The sequence below is a fragment of the Oreochromis aureus genome, linkage group 22 (assembly GCF_013358895.1).
Source record: "Oreochromis aureus strain Israel breed Guangdong linkage group 22, ZZ_aureus, whole genome shotgun sequence".
NCBI classification, from domain to species: Eukaryota; Metazoa; Chordata; class Actinopteri; order Cichliformes; family Cichlidae; genus Oreochromis; species Oreochromis aureus.
Window position 1 is genome coordinate 13,580,881 of NC_052962.1, and position 16,018 is coordinate 13,596,898.

The 16,018-nt window shown below is 41.2% G+C and overlaps 1 protein-coding gene across 1 annotated transcript in view; it reads left to right on the forward strand.

The window, feature by feature from the left end:
• The window catches only part of csmd2 (CUB and Sushi multiple domains 2), a 162,206-nt gene that overhangs the window by 43,373 nt on the left and 102,815 nt on the right, over positions 1 to 16,018 (forward strand). Inside the window, exons 8-13 of the mRNA XM_039605940.1 lie at positions 2,049 to 2,152; positions 4,010 to 4,122; positions 9,529 to 9,711; positions 11,254 to 11,444; positions 11,696 to 11,831; positions 14,794 to 14,988. Of these exons, the coding sequence (XP_039461874.1) occupies positions 2,049 to 2,152; positions 4,010 to 4,122; positions 9,529 to 9,711; positions 11,254 to 11,444; positions 11,696 to 11,831; positions 14,794 to 14,988 (922 nt within the window). The remainder of the gene's footprint in view (positions 1 to 2,048; positions 2,153 to 4,009; positions 4,123 to 9,528; positions 9,712 to 11,253; positions 11,445 to 11,695; positions 11,832 to 14,793; positions 14,989 to 16,018) is intronic.

A 16,018-nucleotide genomic window follows, 5' to 3' on the forward strand; every position in this document is an offset into this window, starting at 1 on the left:
GACAGTGACAGGTATATGTGCCTAAGGATTATTTAAGTATTTACAATAGCCAATATGTTATATAATACTGTTAAATATTCTAGACCAGCAGCTGCAGAACAGAAAACTAAATGTTAAATGTCTCGCTTACAACAGGATTTCATTTATGATAGGATTTTTTTAACTAAATGTTTTTATTGGAACATTTGGCACAAAATGGCAGGCTAGTTTAGAACCCTGACTCTTTTACTGCAGAGCCATGCTGTTGCTTTGAAGAATGCAGTTTGGCATTGTCTTGATGAAACAAGCAAGGCTTTCATTGCAAGAGATCATCTGCGGGCAGCATATGTTGCGCCAAATCGTGTATATATCATTCAGAATAAATGGTAGATGAACAGATGTTTAAATTATGTGAGGGTATGCCGTGTGCACTAATGCACCCCCATACCCTCGCATCACAAATCCTGGGGCTGTGTAGGATGAGCCAGACACCTCCCCCACCCCATCCCCCCGTATAGAGGACACAACGGTCATGATTTTCTAAATGTTTTATCTTTGCCTGCTGGAGTTTTACTTTGCTTTCATGGATGCAGAAACAAACTGTGTTCACTGACAATGGTGTTCAGAAGTGTGTCTGAGCCCATGCAGTGATTTTCAAAGAGTCGCGCCTGCTTTCAGAGCAGTGCTGCCTGCGGGGCCTGAAGATCACGGCAATACAATATTGGTTTTTTAGCTTTCTTTCAAGCGTATAGAGATTTCTCTGAATTCTCCTAATCTTTGCATGATATAAAGTACTGCAAATGATAAAATCCTAAAAACAATTGCATCAGAAACCCTTCTTAGTGGTAAATCCAGCCATTTTCTATAGGCTATCATGAGATGTTTTACACAGTTTTGGAGACGTGGTTTTACATCGCTGAAATCGCTTCAGCTGTTCAGTATGGATGATTTTTCTTTTTTTACAACTCTTTCACAATATAGCTGCTATGCTCTCTCTCTCTCCCTCTCGATTTTTTTATTCTCACCCCCTCTGTACCTCACCTGTTGGCTGGCAGATGGGAGATGAGTTTGTGGTATGAAACTCTATTTATCGAGCGATCTGACCTATTTTGCCTACACACCATCAATCTTTCCTCTCCACCTTGGCAATTTTCATTAGGAACTAGGTTTAACATAGGACAGAATGCAATTTGCATTTATATAAGCTTTTTCATTAGGCCCTGCTCTCTCTCAGCCCTCTGAAAACATTAAGAATTTGGCGGAAATCAGTGGCAGCCAATTTAAACTAGGAGGCGAAGACTTTTCCTTGTTTTGCTTTTTTATTTTTATTTAGCCTCCTCTGTCACTCTATTTTTTGGCCTTGTTATTAATATTCTGCACTTTTATAATTAAACCGTTTTTGTTTGTATGTCTAGAGCTGACCCCTTCGCTTGCCTCGGCTAGGACGCAATTATTGTTTGCTTGTTTTTATCCTTATTTATCCTTCAGCTGCAGCGTAGAACTAAAATGGCACTCAAATGAAATCATTATTTATGTTTTATAGAAAAGATTTATACACTAGATTACAACAAAGTCTTTTTGTTGCCTTAATGATCCTATTGGAATACATATATACATATATACATATGTATAGAGAGGCATGTGTAATAGCCCACAGAGGCAACTGAAAGCTGCTAGCATGATCGGCAAGAGTGAAGGTCGTGCAGACCATCTGGCAGGCAATCAGATATTTGATTAGCGAGAAACAGTTCATAATCAGCAGACGCAGTAAACACTTACACAAGCATGGATGCAAAATACCAATACCGAGCTGTTAGGTCACACAGTATGAGATTTAAAGGAAAAAACAATTCTAATAACAAAAAAATAAATAAAAATACTACTACAGTGTATATAGCTGGAAGTTTGATGGGCAGATATAAAAAAAAAAATTTGATGGATGATGGATTGATGAACAGAGGAAAAGAGAGTCACAGATGGGAAGAGATCTCTCCTCTGCATTTGGTTCAGGGAGTATTTAAGCATCTGCTTCCCTCATTTGTCTCGTTGATGTCCCCTCCGTTGTCTAGGTGATCAAGCTGACATTTGAAGATTTTGACCTGGAGCGAGGCTACGACACCCTGACGGTTGGAGACGGCGAGGTGGTGGGAGACCAGAAGACCATCTTCCACGTGTGAGTGACTCATTTGACCTCGTTCTCTCCTGCCTTTAATCTACCCTCTGTTCTCTAACTTCTTTTAGCTACCCGTCAGTTTCATTTTTGCAAGTCATGTTCCCAGTAATCATATTCTGCCTTTGCGCTCTCTTTCCTCCTCACCTTTCTTCTTTGCGGGACACTCGCCTTTTCTCCCTCCCCCCGCGCCCAACAGCACCCGTCTGTCTTCCCGTTCCCCTCCAGCCCTTTTTTTTTCCTACGGTTTCTCTTTTATTTCATCACCACCTGATGCAGCAGGGCATGAAAAATAGATGTCGCACCACATTGTCAATCATCTCTCTTTTCACTGTTAAAAACAAGATCACAGCCATGTGGCGCAGCATTGCAAAACTGCATATTGATGCCCCCTAATGGAGTTTGCGCTAGCAGATGCTCCATAACAATTCACAGGATGTTGTTATTAATTGTGCCGAAATTTACCACCTTAATAAAGTTTTTATAGATCAATTTTTATGCAAGGCTGCCGAGCTGGGGTGGAAACCAGGAGGGGGAGGTTGGAGATAAATGAGGGAGAAGTATGTGGAGGAAGGGGTTGCTGATGTGAGATCATCCTCACATTCATATTTTTTTGTCTACTTGCTCAAACACCAACAACACACACAGGACAAACACTGAATATGGCTTAATCTCTTCAATTAAAGATTTTCCTCCCTCTCCTCCCCCCTTTATGGACTTCTTTATGCTTTAAAAGTAGAGTGAGTAATTGAGTCTTTGCGCTCCTGCACACAAACAAACTAGAACAATTTAGTACTGGAGAATATACTGCAGCTATCAGCACTGTTAACCTCAGGACTATATTTTTTGAGAATCAGTGGTGCAGGCGAGCGCGTGCAGGGTGTAGGGAATTATTTTATATTTTTTTGTAACTTTATGGTCAGAGGCATGTAACCTTAGTGCAGCACAGTCATAAATGTGCTTTATAGACAGTCAAATCCACTCTTTTCATTTCAAGACGCTGCTCTGACAGTTTAGCAATGGAAGGAAACTATTGGAGTGAATATGCGACAAGAGTTTTTCCCATAAGGGAAATAATGTCCTTGTTTTGGATCTAACAGTAACAATTAAAAGGGTGGTGACGATAACAAAAAACACACAAAAAAACTCAACTACATAAAGTAGGTCATCAACAAGGACAATATTCTAGACAGTGATTAGCTTACAGGGAAATTATTAACATACTGATATAACTTGTCTGGGTGGAAATTATATAATAGCCTTGTCTATTATTTTTGACAAGTTTTTAGTGCTACATTAGACACGCAGCATTTTATACTTACTCACACAAGTGCTTAGGAGTTCACAGACATTCGGCGCATTACCAAAAGGCTGTAAAAGAGAACAAAAACCTATCCAGACACTAGTAGCAATCCCACCATCCTACATGTTCTGTCACTAAAATTAGAACCCTTAATCACTTACTCTGCAGCTATACCCTTCCTAATTAGAGTTGGGTGGAATTACTATTCAAATGGGATTAAATTACTTCTGTGGCATTGACTGATCTTGCATTCATTTTACACTTTGTTGTCTCCTGCTATTTTCAATGTAAGTGTTGGGATAGGGTAAAAACATTTCTTAGATTAGAATTCCTTACAAAATTTGTAAAGTACTTTTCTTTTTGTTGTTTTTTTTTTTTTTGCACTTAATTTGTGTGATGATTTAGCAAAAACAAGGTCTCTCTGGATTTTCTAGGTGATGACAAGTCCACAGCTAAAGCACTTCTACTGCTGATAAAAAATTGCACAAAGATATAGAATATTCAACAGAAAGAAATGTCTTTTTATAAGGTGTATGTTGACTTTTCTTGTTTTGCAGTCTGTCTGGTTCGACTACTCCAGACCTTGTTGTGAGCACCAGTCACCAGATGTGGCTCAACTTCAAAACAGATGATACCAGTGGCTCGTTGGGCTTCAAGGTGTCCTATGAAGGTAAGGTTGCTTTATATATGTCACGGCTGGGGCAGCAGTCGTGTTGTGGAATGAAAGGAGGACCCAAAATGCAGGCAGCCGACGGATGATATGAGTGAGAGTTTATTAACAGAGTGGCAGGGTGACAAAAACGGGCAATGAAGCATAAGCAGTTACTGAAGACAACCTAAACTGGGAGAACTAAATAACAAACCCGAGAGCATACGGAACAGGGTGCGGGGCAGAGAGACGCAGGTGAACGCAGACTACACAGAGATACACAGACAAACGCAGACGAGCCGACAACGAGCACAGACCGACACCCACTAAATATACACACACCAGGTAATCGGGTAATCACACACAGGAGGGGAGAACAGCTGATCCTAATACACACGACGACCTGAGGATACAAGCTGAACACGATAACAGACACAGACCTTCAGAACAGAAAAGGAAATCCAGAACACGAGCCTTCAAAGTAAAACAGGAAACATACAGACTGTTTTACAATACGAGGACATGAAGAGCACCGAGGACAGACACAGGTAGGGCTGATAAAACACTGAGCTCCAGATTCAACCCTAAACTACTACAAAATCAGAATAAACACAAGGCACAAAATGAACTTCAAGGAAACACAAAACGCTGGGTCAAAATGACCCAGGATCATGACAATATATTTTGGTTTGGGCTCGTTAACTGCATTTTAAAACGGATTGTTTAACTTCTTTAAATCATCTTAGAAGACAGTTGAGTAGCATCAAAGGGGTTCATGTTAATGGTAAGGTATCTTTAAGTGGTCGTGCAGTGAGTCATCATGGTGCGGTAGTACACTGATGTTAAAAAGCAAAAGCAGTCTTTATAGTTAGACTTTAAATCTCGACTTTCTCATTTTACAGTGTATAATAGGAGTGGATTTCTTCTTTTGATCAGTTACGCTTGTGCATTGTGACTCACCGCTCAAGACTAACTATCACATGCTCAAACAGAACACATTTTTCTTCAGTTGGCTGCTGGTCTTCCCAGTATGTATCATCCCAAGTTTAGTTTCAAAGACATAATGATTGGAGTTTATGCATCTGTCTCATATGAGACTTTATCAAGTAATATGACACTGATTTCATCCATTTTCTTCCACTTGTCCAATTCAGGGTTGCAGTTGGGCTGGAGACTGTCCCAGCTGTCACAGGGCGAGAGGTTGCGTACACCCTGGGCAGGTCGCCAATCTGACACAGAGAGACAGACAACCAATTATACTCGCATTCACACATACGGCCAATTTAGAATGACCAATTAACCCAACATGCATGTCCTTGGACTGTGGGAGGACGCCAGAGTTTGCAGACAGACCATACAAGCTCCACATAGAAAGGCCCCAGCCTGCCGTGGATTCAACCACAGGGCTTTCTTTGCTGTGAGGCGATGGTGCTAACCACAATACTGTCATATCACGAACACAACTATTATATGGATGATATCTACCCAAAAACCCCCAAACAAACAAACAAAAAAAGGAAAAGAAGAGTAATTGGAACTATAGGAGAAAATTAAGTCTCCCTTTTTTGTGCGCGATCTCAGTGCCTCTGTTCTTGGCCCTTGGCAGTAGAGTCTGGAGCTCTCAGGCAGCAAAACAGCTAAACATAGAATTAAAAAGAAATATTAACAAAACATAAGCAAACAAGTATTTGAGTAATTTATGGGTAATGTTTGTGTCCTCTTTTCAATTTAATTCAGTTTGAGTCTTTACTGCTGTTTTGCTTCTCTCCTTTGCTCTCCATTTCCCCAACTGCATGTCACGTCTGCTCCCCTTCAGCTCCGTGTCGCACATAGTGGAGCATAGGAGAGATAGGCTAAGTAACGATAATGCTTACAGTATTAAAAAGTATATTATTTTTTATAATGAAATGTATTCAAATCATAACAAGGTATGACATTTTAGACCCTCTGATCTCTGTGTACTTCATGTTGCAATACAAAAAACAGCCTTCAAGACCTCATATTTGCGTTCACTAAACTGGTCATAAACAGTCAGTGGGTCATCCAGCTACATTCATCCTACTCTCTAATACCAGTGCGTCTATCTCTGTGTAATTATGTCTGTGTGTAATTATGTGCCTGTATGTGTGAGCTTTAACAATAGATCAATGTGTGTTTTTGCACGCATGTTTGAAGATCAGATACAAGTGTGGGTTTGTGAATGAGCATGTGTGCGTTCTGTTTTCCAGCGTGAAAGCATGTGAGTACGGGGTGTTTGCCAAGGTTTTTCTTCTAGATAAGTGTGCTGTTTGCCTCTCAGAAGCACAGCAAGTCTTCTCCCTTGCCCACAGATGCTTATTTTTCATCAGTAAAAATAACAGCAAAAGTGGAGCAGCATGCCGAACCAAAGTGTAATTAAAACAATGAGTTCTACTTAATGAAGGGGAAGAAACGCTTTGAACCACTTCACCTCCCAGATTGGAGCACCCAAAATCTAATTTGCATTCTCAATTACTTGTATTTTAAGCCTGATCATCAAGTGTAATTACAAACACAGTCATACCAGAACCCACACTCCCACCTTACCCATACGTTGTGGGTTGCTCACACTCTGCAGTGGGCTCTGTCTATTGTGAAAATGCAGCGCTTGCAAAGAAAATCAGTATTAATGCAAATGAGCCTAAAACCCAGCTACTGTCGTGCTTTATACTGACAACTGAGGGAATGTGATATGCAACACTTGAACTTATTGTCATCCAAATGCAAACGCACGCACCAACGGGACAGTGGCTAACACTGAGGACAAAGCATCATTGTGCAGGGCACTAACAGTTTATGATTAAACATCGCATCTGTTAGCAAAGCAGCAGTTGAAAAAGCATCTGTTGACAGAATTTTGAATTTTCGCCTCATTGCAAGGTTACCAATATCTTCATCTACTTTTAAATGCGACTGCAATTTTGTAAATACTTTAAATACTGTTGATTCAGTAGTGGAACTGAGAGCCTTTAGAGCCCACTGAGACATTGTGTGCAGTACTGGGTTATACCAATAAACTTGACTAATAAAGTCCTTTTGTCATCCCAGACCTTAGGAGATTGCAGTGTAGCTGTTGACAGTAATTTGAGTCTGAGTCCCATTAACGTGCCCGGATTATTCTGGAATGTCAGGGAAGGACGACAAATGCGCCCTTACATCTCTTCCCTTATTCATGAGAATCAGCAGCTGTTTCGTTCACTTACCACCCTGTGTATGTTGTGTACAAGATGCTTTCATATGTGCAACACACACTTTTATAAATATGTTTTAAACAAGAAAGACAGTCACACAAACACACGCACACACACACTTCAAAGGATTCTTATATATTAAGCCAATTTTTCCTAAAGTTGTAATTGGAGGGACCCATGAGGAAGAGAGGCCTCATGTGAGAAACACTGTAGGGACAAACAAGTGATTGCATGATCTTGTTTGTGTTTGTACGCGTGTGCATTAATATGTAGATCTTCTTGTGTTTGCGTTACAGCTGGATTGCTCTTTCAGATCTGGTTTCTGTCATTCCCTCGGTTCATTTTCTCCTCCATTCTCTCTCATTCTTACTCGGGTTCACCTCAAAACTCGCTTTCAGCATCCCCCCCACCACCCCTTTTAAAGGTGACTTCCACGTAAGATCAATGAGTTGTCTTGTGAATGAGGCTGCCTCAGGACAGCCATACATCCAAACAGCAGTGAGCTCTAAATATGTGTTCTAAATGATGATCATCGTTAGGGCTGAGTATGGATTTATACCCGGCATCACCCCCGGTGCGATTTAAAATCGTATTAGGCCCTGCCATCATTTCCTGGATGGATGAGCTTATTCGCTCTCTGTGTTCCCCCATCCAGATGCCTCAATAGGATGCCTCAGCATTCCCATCTGCAATCTAAGACCTGAGAAAAGTAGAAAAAAAAAAGAGTTAGTGAACGAAGGAGGCCGCATAAATCTTGCAATAATGAAATTGGCGTGTTTGGTTTTAAGGAAGAAGAGTGGTCGCCGAGGTGTGGGTGTGTTTTGCGCACGAGTCGTGAAGTACTCACATCAGCTCCCAACACGAGCGAGGTAGTTTGTCACACAGTAAGTCGAGGAGTACATTTTCCATGGGACAGCGGGGGGAGGGAGAAGCACTTGGGAGATTTGCACGATTAGAAGGTAATAGTTTGGGAAAATAAAGACACAGTAAAGAGACCAAAGTGGAAAACAGTGCTTAAAGAGACAGGGAGTTCATTCATGTCGGCGTCAACAAAGGTAAACGTCAAAGTCAGTGAAGGTTTATGCACAAACGCGTTATCTGAAACAAACCCCGGATTTATCAGCGTTCTGAATTTGCAGAGATTAAATCCATATTGATCTTGTGGGTGGTAAACAAGTGCATTTCCCATAATGACACTTTTGCATAAATGCTTGATGCAGATAATGTGGAGCAGCTCTTATTGTCCATGCGATGTGCCCTTCAGTGTTTCCCATGAGTTAAAAATGTATTTTGCTACTCCGCTGCAAGGAAAAGGGGGCAGGGAATGTGCTGTTGCAGTGGTTCATCAGAGAGTTGGTGCTTAAGCAGCATTGTATTGACCGATTAGGGAAGAGATTTCATTATTTTTCCATTTATTTTGACTCCAAATCACCATTTTTACAAACTTCCTCTTTCAGTACAAAAGATGGTTTATTCTAAATTATTGATTGTTGATTCTAAAATAGTCTTAGGTGTGAATGTGTGTGAATGGATGTCTGTTTTTCTGTGTCAGCCCTGTGACAGTCTTGGCGGCCTGTCCAGGGTGTACCCCAACCCTCGCCCTATGAGAGATGGGGATAGATTTATGCACCCCCGCAATCCAGAATTGGATAAATGGAAGAAAACCAATGGATGGAACCAACCAATGAGAGCTATAATCGTATCTGTTGTAGTTTCATGAGGAAGAGGATCCAAATTCAGATTCCAGAGGGTGAGAAAGTAGAATCCAAATCTTTCATCCGAGTAGTTGTCATACACAGAGCTCAGTCACCAAATGCCAACTATGCAGACAAGTACATTAGCAGACTCCAAGTCCATACCCAGGAACTACATTACTAAAAACTTAAATAAAAAGTCAGATTTTTACTTCTTGAAGAGTACGATGTGGCAGGTGACCGACAGAAACTGGCATATATACTGGGGACAATGATTAGGTGAACAGATGTGGCAGAAAACTAGCGAGGATCAATAGTAAAACTATCAAAAATTACAAACCCCAACAGGAGGGGACAGAACAGAAATGCAAAACCATCTCAGAGCAGGCTTTTTCCCCCTCTCTCTCTCTGTAGTTGTACTGTGTACAGCACAAATTCATCTTTCTCTGCATGACACAGAAATTTGCATAAGTCTGTTGCTTGCTGAATTGTTCTGTCTTATGTATTTACGTCCACCTGCGCAGAAATTGAGCAAGGCAGTTGTGGAGATCCTGGAATTCCAGCTTACGGCAAGCGGGAGGGGACAGGTTTCCGTCACGGGGACAGACTGTACTTCGAGTGTCTGCCTGCCTTCGAGCTGGTGGGGAAGAAGAACATCACCTGTCAGAAGAACAACCAGTGGTCAGCTAAGAAACCCAGCTGCGTTTGTAAGTTACTGGATGACTCCCCTTCGATTCGACGTACACCTTGCGCACACGTGCATGAATCAAACACTGCTCGCACGGGTGCATAAATATGCGCGTAGACAGACGAGTACAGGGAGGGCTGCATAATAAATTGTCAGATTATCCTTACAGTTTGCCTTGCAGAGGCTGTGGATTCTGAAACAATAGGAGGGATTATTAGCTAATTAACGCCATGAAAGACAAACACAAAGTGAGAGAATTAGAGGGTGAGGAGAAGAGGGAAGAGAGCTGACCATGCAGATAATACCCACTGTTGTATTATTGATGAGACAATAGGATGGACAAAAAGCTGCAGTGTGCAGATAAACATCACAGAGCTGAATGACAGAGAGCTTCCTGGCCCAAAAGTCATTTTGGCTGCATAATACTATGAAAAAGTGGGTTATTTAGTTAACGTTTAACAAAATATTATAGTCATGTTGAAACAGTGCAGCCGGCTTGCTTTTGCCGTTGAAGTTGACGCTGTAAATGTGATTGGATGCTTTTCTAACGTACAACTGTTCAATTGTGTGTTTTCATAGTGAGAGAGTCGCCAGTACGTTTATTTTTACCAAGCATCTTATTTTATCCTCCTTTTCGCTCAGCATATCATGCTTAAATGAGATATGTCGATTTTTGTTAGGTCCTACTGTCAGCTAAAAGTATAATGTATCCAGCTAGAACACCTTAGTAAGGCAAGCATTCTTAATTTGTCTTGTCTAAAATTATGCCTTTGATTATCTGTAACCCTTTGATGAGCCTAAGAATGTGTGCACGCTCATCTGGATGCTTTTCAGAAGCAATTTCTGTCCATGCTGACACTTAAAAAAAAGTGTGTCGCGTAATGCTCAACATATTGCTCGCCTATCTCCTGTGCATGTAGGCACCAGAAGAGTGACAAACTGAAGAATTTAGCAATGCAACAGCTGTTTGCACTGACAAAAAAGGTCAACCATGCTTTTCAATTAACTGCTGGTGGTCTAGGCGGTCTTGTTGTCTTGTGGAAAAGGGTCACAGGATAAGGATCTGACCAGTAAGGCAAGCATAAGCAATTACTGATAAGACCCCATGAGAAAGTGAACATGAGTGCCTGGATCATCATTCAAGTCTCACTTTGTTCCTATCCAGACTTAAATGCTAATGTAGGCTGTAGTGTTTTCACAACTCTGTGCGTTCGACACCTTAAATTGCTTGAATAGTGGGGACAGGAAGGCGAACACAGCAAAAGTGAAGTTATTCTAAAATGTAACATGTATTAGGTTGCACGTCGCCCGAGGTTGTTGTCAGCACAGTGGTGGTTATTGGAGTTGTCTCCTTCTTTTGAAATATGTCTACGGCACGTGTGTCTTGAGGTGGTACAGATTCAGTAAAATGAATCAAGTCATAGTGGCTTGTTGTCAGCAAAGGAAATGGAATTTGCCTCTTGTTTTCAGTCTCCTGAACAATTCTCATTTTTATGTTGCTTATCTGTATTTCTTCCTCTCACCCGCTGTCTTTGTCTCTATCTCTCTATCTCTCCTATAGTTTCCTGTTTCTTCAACTTTACCACTCCATCGGGGGTGCTGCTATCTCCCAACTACCCTCAGGAGTACGGAAACAATATGCACTGTGTGTGGCTCATCATCACCAACCCTGAGAGCAGAATCAATCTGGCCTTCAACGACCTCAGCATGGAGAAACAGTTTGACTTCCTCTCCATCAAGGATGGGGGAAAGGTAGTCCTCGCTTACTTTGAAAGGCTCTTTGCTGACCTGTCTATCAGTCATGGTGCTTGTCAGCAGGAAAAGCAGCCTCTGTAATTATGCGTACATGCTAAACAACCTTTTTTCCAGTAGCACCGGACTTTATCACTTTATCTCTCTACCTCACTGTAGGATCTGTCTACTCTTGTTTTGGTTTTTTTTAATGGTTTTTAAGCTGAGTACAGCTTTGGTCTAATCAGAAAATCGTTATCTGTCTTTGTCAGGCTGAATCTCCTATCCTGGGGACCTTCTCTGGTGATGTCCTGCCTCCTCCCATAACAACCAGTGCGCATGTAGCCCGTTTGGAGTTCCTGACTGACCACACCTACACAGACAGAGGCTTTAACATCACGTTTACAAGTAAGTACCTCAAAGGAGATAAAGTGAAGTCTTTAAAGCTTATCACAAAAGCCCACATTGACTGTTGGATGCTTTGTATTCTCAATTGTTTGTGCATGTTTTCAGTATGTGTGTGTGTGTGTCTGTGTTTGCGCGCGCATACAATGGGGCTCATGAATCATCCACAGTATCTCTGTGCTTGTCTCCCATAGACTGCATAAACTGGCTAAACATTACTTAGACACTCAAAGAAAAATGACAAACCCTCACTTTATTGTCTAAATAGAAACTTGACATCTAAATAAATTCCAAGCGAAGATGTTGCATCTTTACCTGACAGATGCATTTGCGCCTGTGCTCATTATATTCTGTTCCGGGTAGCTGCTGACTTCTGAGGAAATTCTAGAAGCACACTGGCTGCAGTTTTGGTAAACTGTTTTTATGGATATACTTTGTTCTGAGGGTTTGGAAGTAGGATTCATTGCATGCACACTATTGTGTTATGAGCCTGGTATTGAAATTCTTCTACATTACACCAAAGAAAATAACTTGGTAGGGAGTGTCTAACCCTCAATGAGCTGCAAAGTGTCGGGGTAGTTACGGTGCTTTTTGCTAGAAAAAATCTATTTTTTTTCTCCCGTCTTTAATTGAGGGCACACTGATAGTAGTTTTAAAATGTAATTAGTTAATATCATGTCATGCACATCAAGATTATTAGACTATTAACTAAAACTTAATAAAAGATTCACTAGCTGCGCCCACGTCCTCATTTATGTTTGACAGCGTTTTAGTAGGTAAAGGTGAATAGCTTGGACATGAATTGAGCTGCGGTTTGGGGAAGGCCTCGAAGGGGACTGGCGGCGGTTCCCGGGCTGGGCAGATTCCCATGTACTAAATAGAAGTGAAGAAGTTAAAGAATTGAAAAGGAGAGGGAGGGTGGGAGAATGAACAGCTTGTAGGACTGGGGGAACCTATATCGATGAGAACCGGAAGGAGCGTGTTTGGAGGCGTGGTCCCGCTCCTGAAATTTTGATACTTTATCTCCAACTAAAAAGTAGGTGCCAAAAAAACCCAAAAATCTGATGATAAAAAATAAACAGAATCAATATAGTGTAGTTAGAAACCAAATAATACAGTCAACATGATGTGGAAATTAAAATATACAGTAAATATCTACTATGTTTAAAGCCAGATTTGCTAACACAAAGTGTGCCAGTGCAACCTGGGTTTCGGTGTTAAAAAAAAAGTACTGTCGGTATTTACGAAGGGAATGCAGAGACAGGATTGCGTGTAGGAGGTGGGAGCTCCGAGGTTTTTGCTACTGACCCTGTTGCAGTCGTATTTCTGAGAATTCCTTTCGCAAGGTGTAAAATATGGTGAGAGATTAATTAAATCAAGCCTGCATATAAACATAAATACACCGATACTTAACACTGCAAAAAAAAAGCAGTTTTTGGTTTTTTTGCGCATGATATTGAAATAAACCAACTGCCCTTGTTTTTAGTAAGCAGCACAACTTTTGCAAATCACCCATAAAACTAACCACACCTACAGTATGAGCACAGTACATAGGCACTGCACTCACACGCTAATTTGCCACATTTAGTCAATCTGACCCATAGTCTTATATATATGTCTTATAGTATGAATCAACATTGGCATACAAGTTTTGTTCTAACACTTAACAAAGCCCTGAAAGGATAGCTGCAGCTGCAGCTGGGTTTGTATTAGGATATTTAAATCAAATCCCCTCCATGGCAAAGATCTCTTACTGTTTATTTATATGTTTATTAAATCCAGTGCACAATGATGGCTGTTTACAGTATACTGTGAAGATTACTCATGCATCCTGTTTCAACTTAACCTCGGCTCTCACTAAAATACCTCGTTGATGTTAATCTATATCGGCTCAGCAGAGCCAGAATGCTTCCCCCCACCCACCCCCTTTGCATCAGCTCATTTGCAGACGCGTCATCAACCAAGCCCAGGTGCATCTGGAAAGCCACAATGTGGACAACACATGGCGGCTAATGCATTAATTAGCATGCTAGATGAATAAATAAATAACCGATGCCGCGTGCCGAACGAATGCCACGAGCAGTTAATTGAAGATGACGGTTTGTTCCTGAGAACAGTGTCATCTAACTGCAGGAAGGTTTTTGAGGAGGTTGTGGGGCTGAGCACACAACTTTCATCATTCATGTTAATTAAGGACATGCCAAACTGTATTTAGGCAATTTCTAGCGTGTTAATGAATAAGATATTTGTGATGGATGAGGTGTAGCTGGCACTCGGTCTGGGTCCAGTGGCTACAGAACAGGGATTCATCAACACCTACACGCGTCAAATACCTGCATGTGTTTACAAGAGTGAGAGTAAGTGAGAGAGATAGCAGCCGAGGTGATGTATTTGTTTACAGGCCGTGTTTCAGGGTTATGACTCTTCTTGTATGACTGTGTTTCTTTGTGCTCTTTCTACTTGAAATTTCATCGAGAGGCCTGATTGATAAAGTTGTGAGGCTGCATGAAAGCAATTACCCTTGTTTGTTTACCTCACGATTACTTCAGCAGTGTCATCTGGCACTGATGATCTGCATACGGTGTGGTTTCCCACCCTGTAGAATGACTGCAGCAGGGTGAATCAGTGTGACTAAGTGAAACAAATTCCCGCTTGTTACATGCTGGAGCGGCTAAGTGCTGACGGTACAATGACAAAGAAAGTTTTTTCTTGAAACTCGAGCAATTATTTTAGAGTCTTTACACAGGAGGTGTAGCATGTGATGTGGATTAATATCAGCAGAATTATAGACGATCTCTTTTTTCATTTCATTATCAAGCAAAGACTTTAAGCAACAGGGAAAGCATTTTTCCTGTTAGTTAATGTATTAAGTAGTCTGTAATAGTTGTGTTTTTTTTCCAAAGTCTTCTAAAAGCTGACTCTGCACTCCTCACTAACCCCCGTCTCTTCTCTGCACTTCCACAAGCGTTCCGCCACAACGAGTGCCCAGACCCGGGTGTGCCGGTTAATGGGAAACGCTTTGGAGAGAGCCTTCAGCTGGGCAGTTCCATCTCATTCCTGTGTGAGGACGGCTTTGTTAAGACCCATGGCTCCCTGACCATCTCCTGCATTCTCAAGGACGGCAATGTGGTGTGGGACAATGCTGTCCCTCGCTGTGAAGGTGTGTAAGAGGGCTCATGTGTAAAGTTAGAAGAAAAAAAAAACTTCTGGTAGCTCATTAACCGGACTGTCCTGGAGGTATAAAACAGCTAACCGAGAGAATATATCCTTCTGGAGGGGATTCTGGCCCCCGGACCTTGTGTTTGACACCCCTGGCTTACCATTTGTGGCTGACACCTAAGCAGTTGAAGAGATTATTGGAGGAAAATGAATCCTTTTGCTAAAAGATGTCTGAAGAAAAATATGGAGCAGAACAAATGAAAACCCCTTCCTGGACAAACATACGTACAGCTGCAGGGACTTCAAAGGGGTTAGATTACACGCTCCAATCGCTCTTAAATATCCTTTTAACCATATTAGGCAAAGAACAAGTACATAAAATGTTACCAGTAATAAGGGGAAGGTGACCCAAGGGGTGCAGGGAAGTCAGAGACAATCTATGATCTGCATTTCATATTGAAACAAATTACTCCCCGTTTCTATTTCTGCATGTAACAAAGAGCTAGAACCTTAGTGTTTATATTTTATTTATTCATTACATTTCTCTGTACAGCAGTCTGGTCTAGTAAATTGTATATATCAGAAAAAATCAACATTATTTATTTATTATATACTGCACCTTGTTACCTTGGTGTTCACTCTACTAGTTACTTTATGTCCTTCTAAAAAGCACTTCAGTAAAATGGATGACCCTCTATATGCAAAATATCCAAGGTCCACAGGATGTCCCAAAGATAAAAGACTATCTGGTTAGAATAATAAAAAATTCTAACACACACACAAAAAAAGTTCAAAACCAAGTTCAGAATTTGTCTTGCAAAAACAAACTGAGGAGAAAAAAAGAGAGAGTGAAAGAAATACCAGTTTGGACTTTGGAGGTTTGATGCCCAGGTCCCTTTGCATGCTTCTGCAGCTCTTATCTCCCAATGGTCCTACCCATTCCAGCGATTTGCCTCAAATACCGCCAAAAAAAATAGTTTTTGTCACCTCTTGTATACAAACATTAGCAAACTTTGAATCGGGAGCAGTAG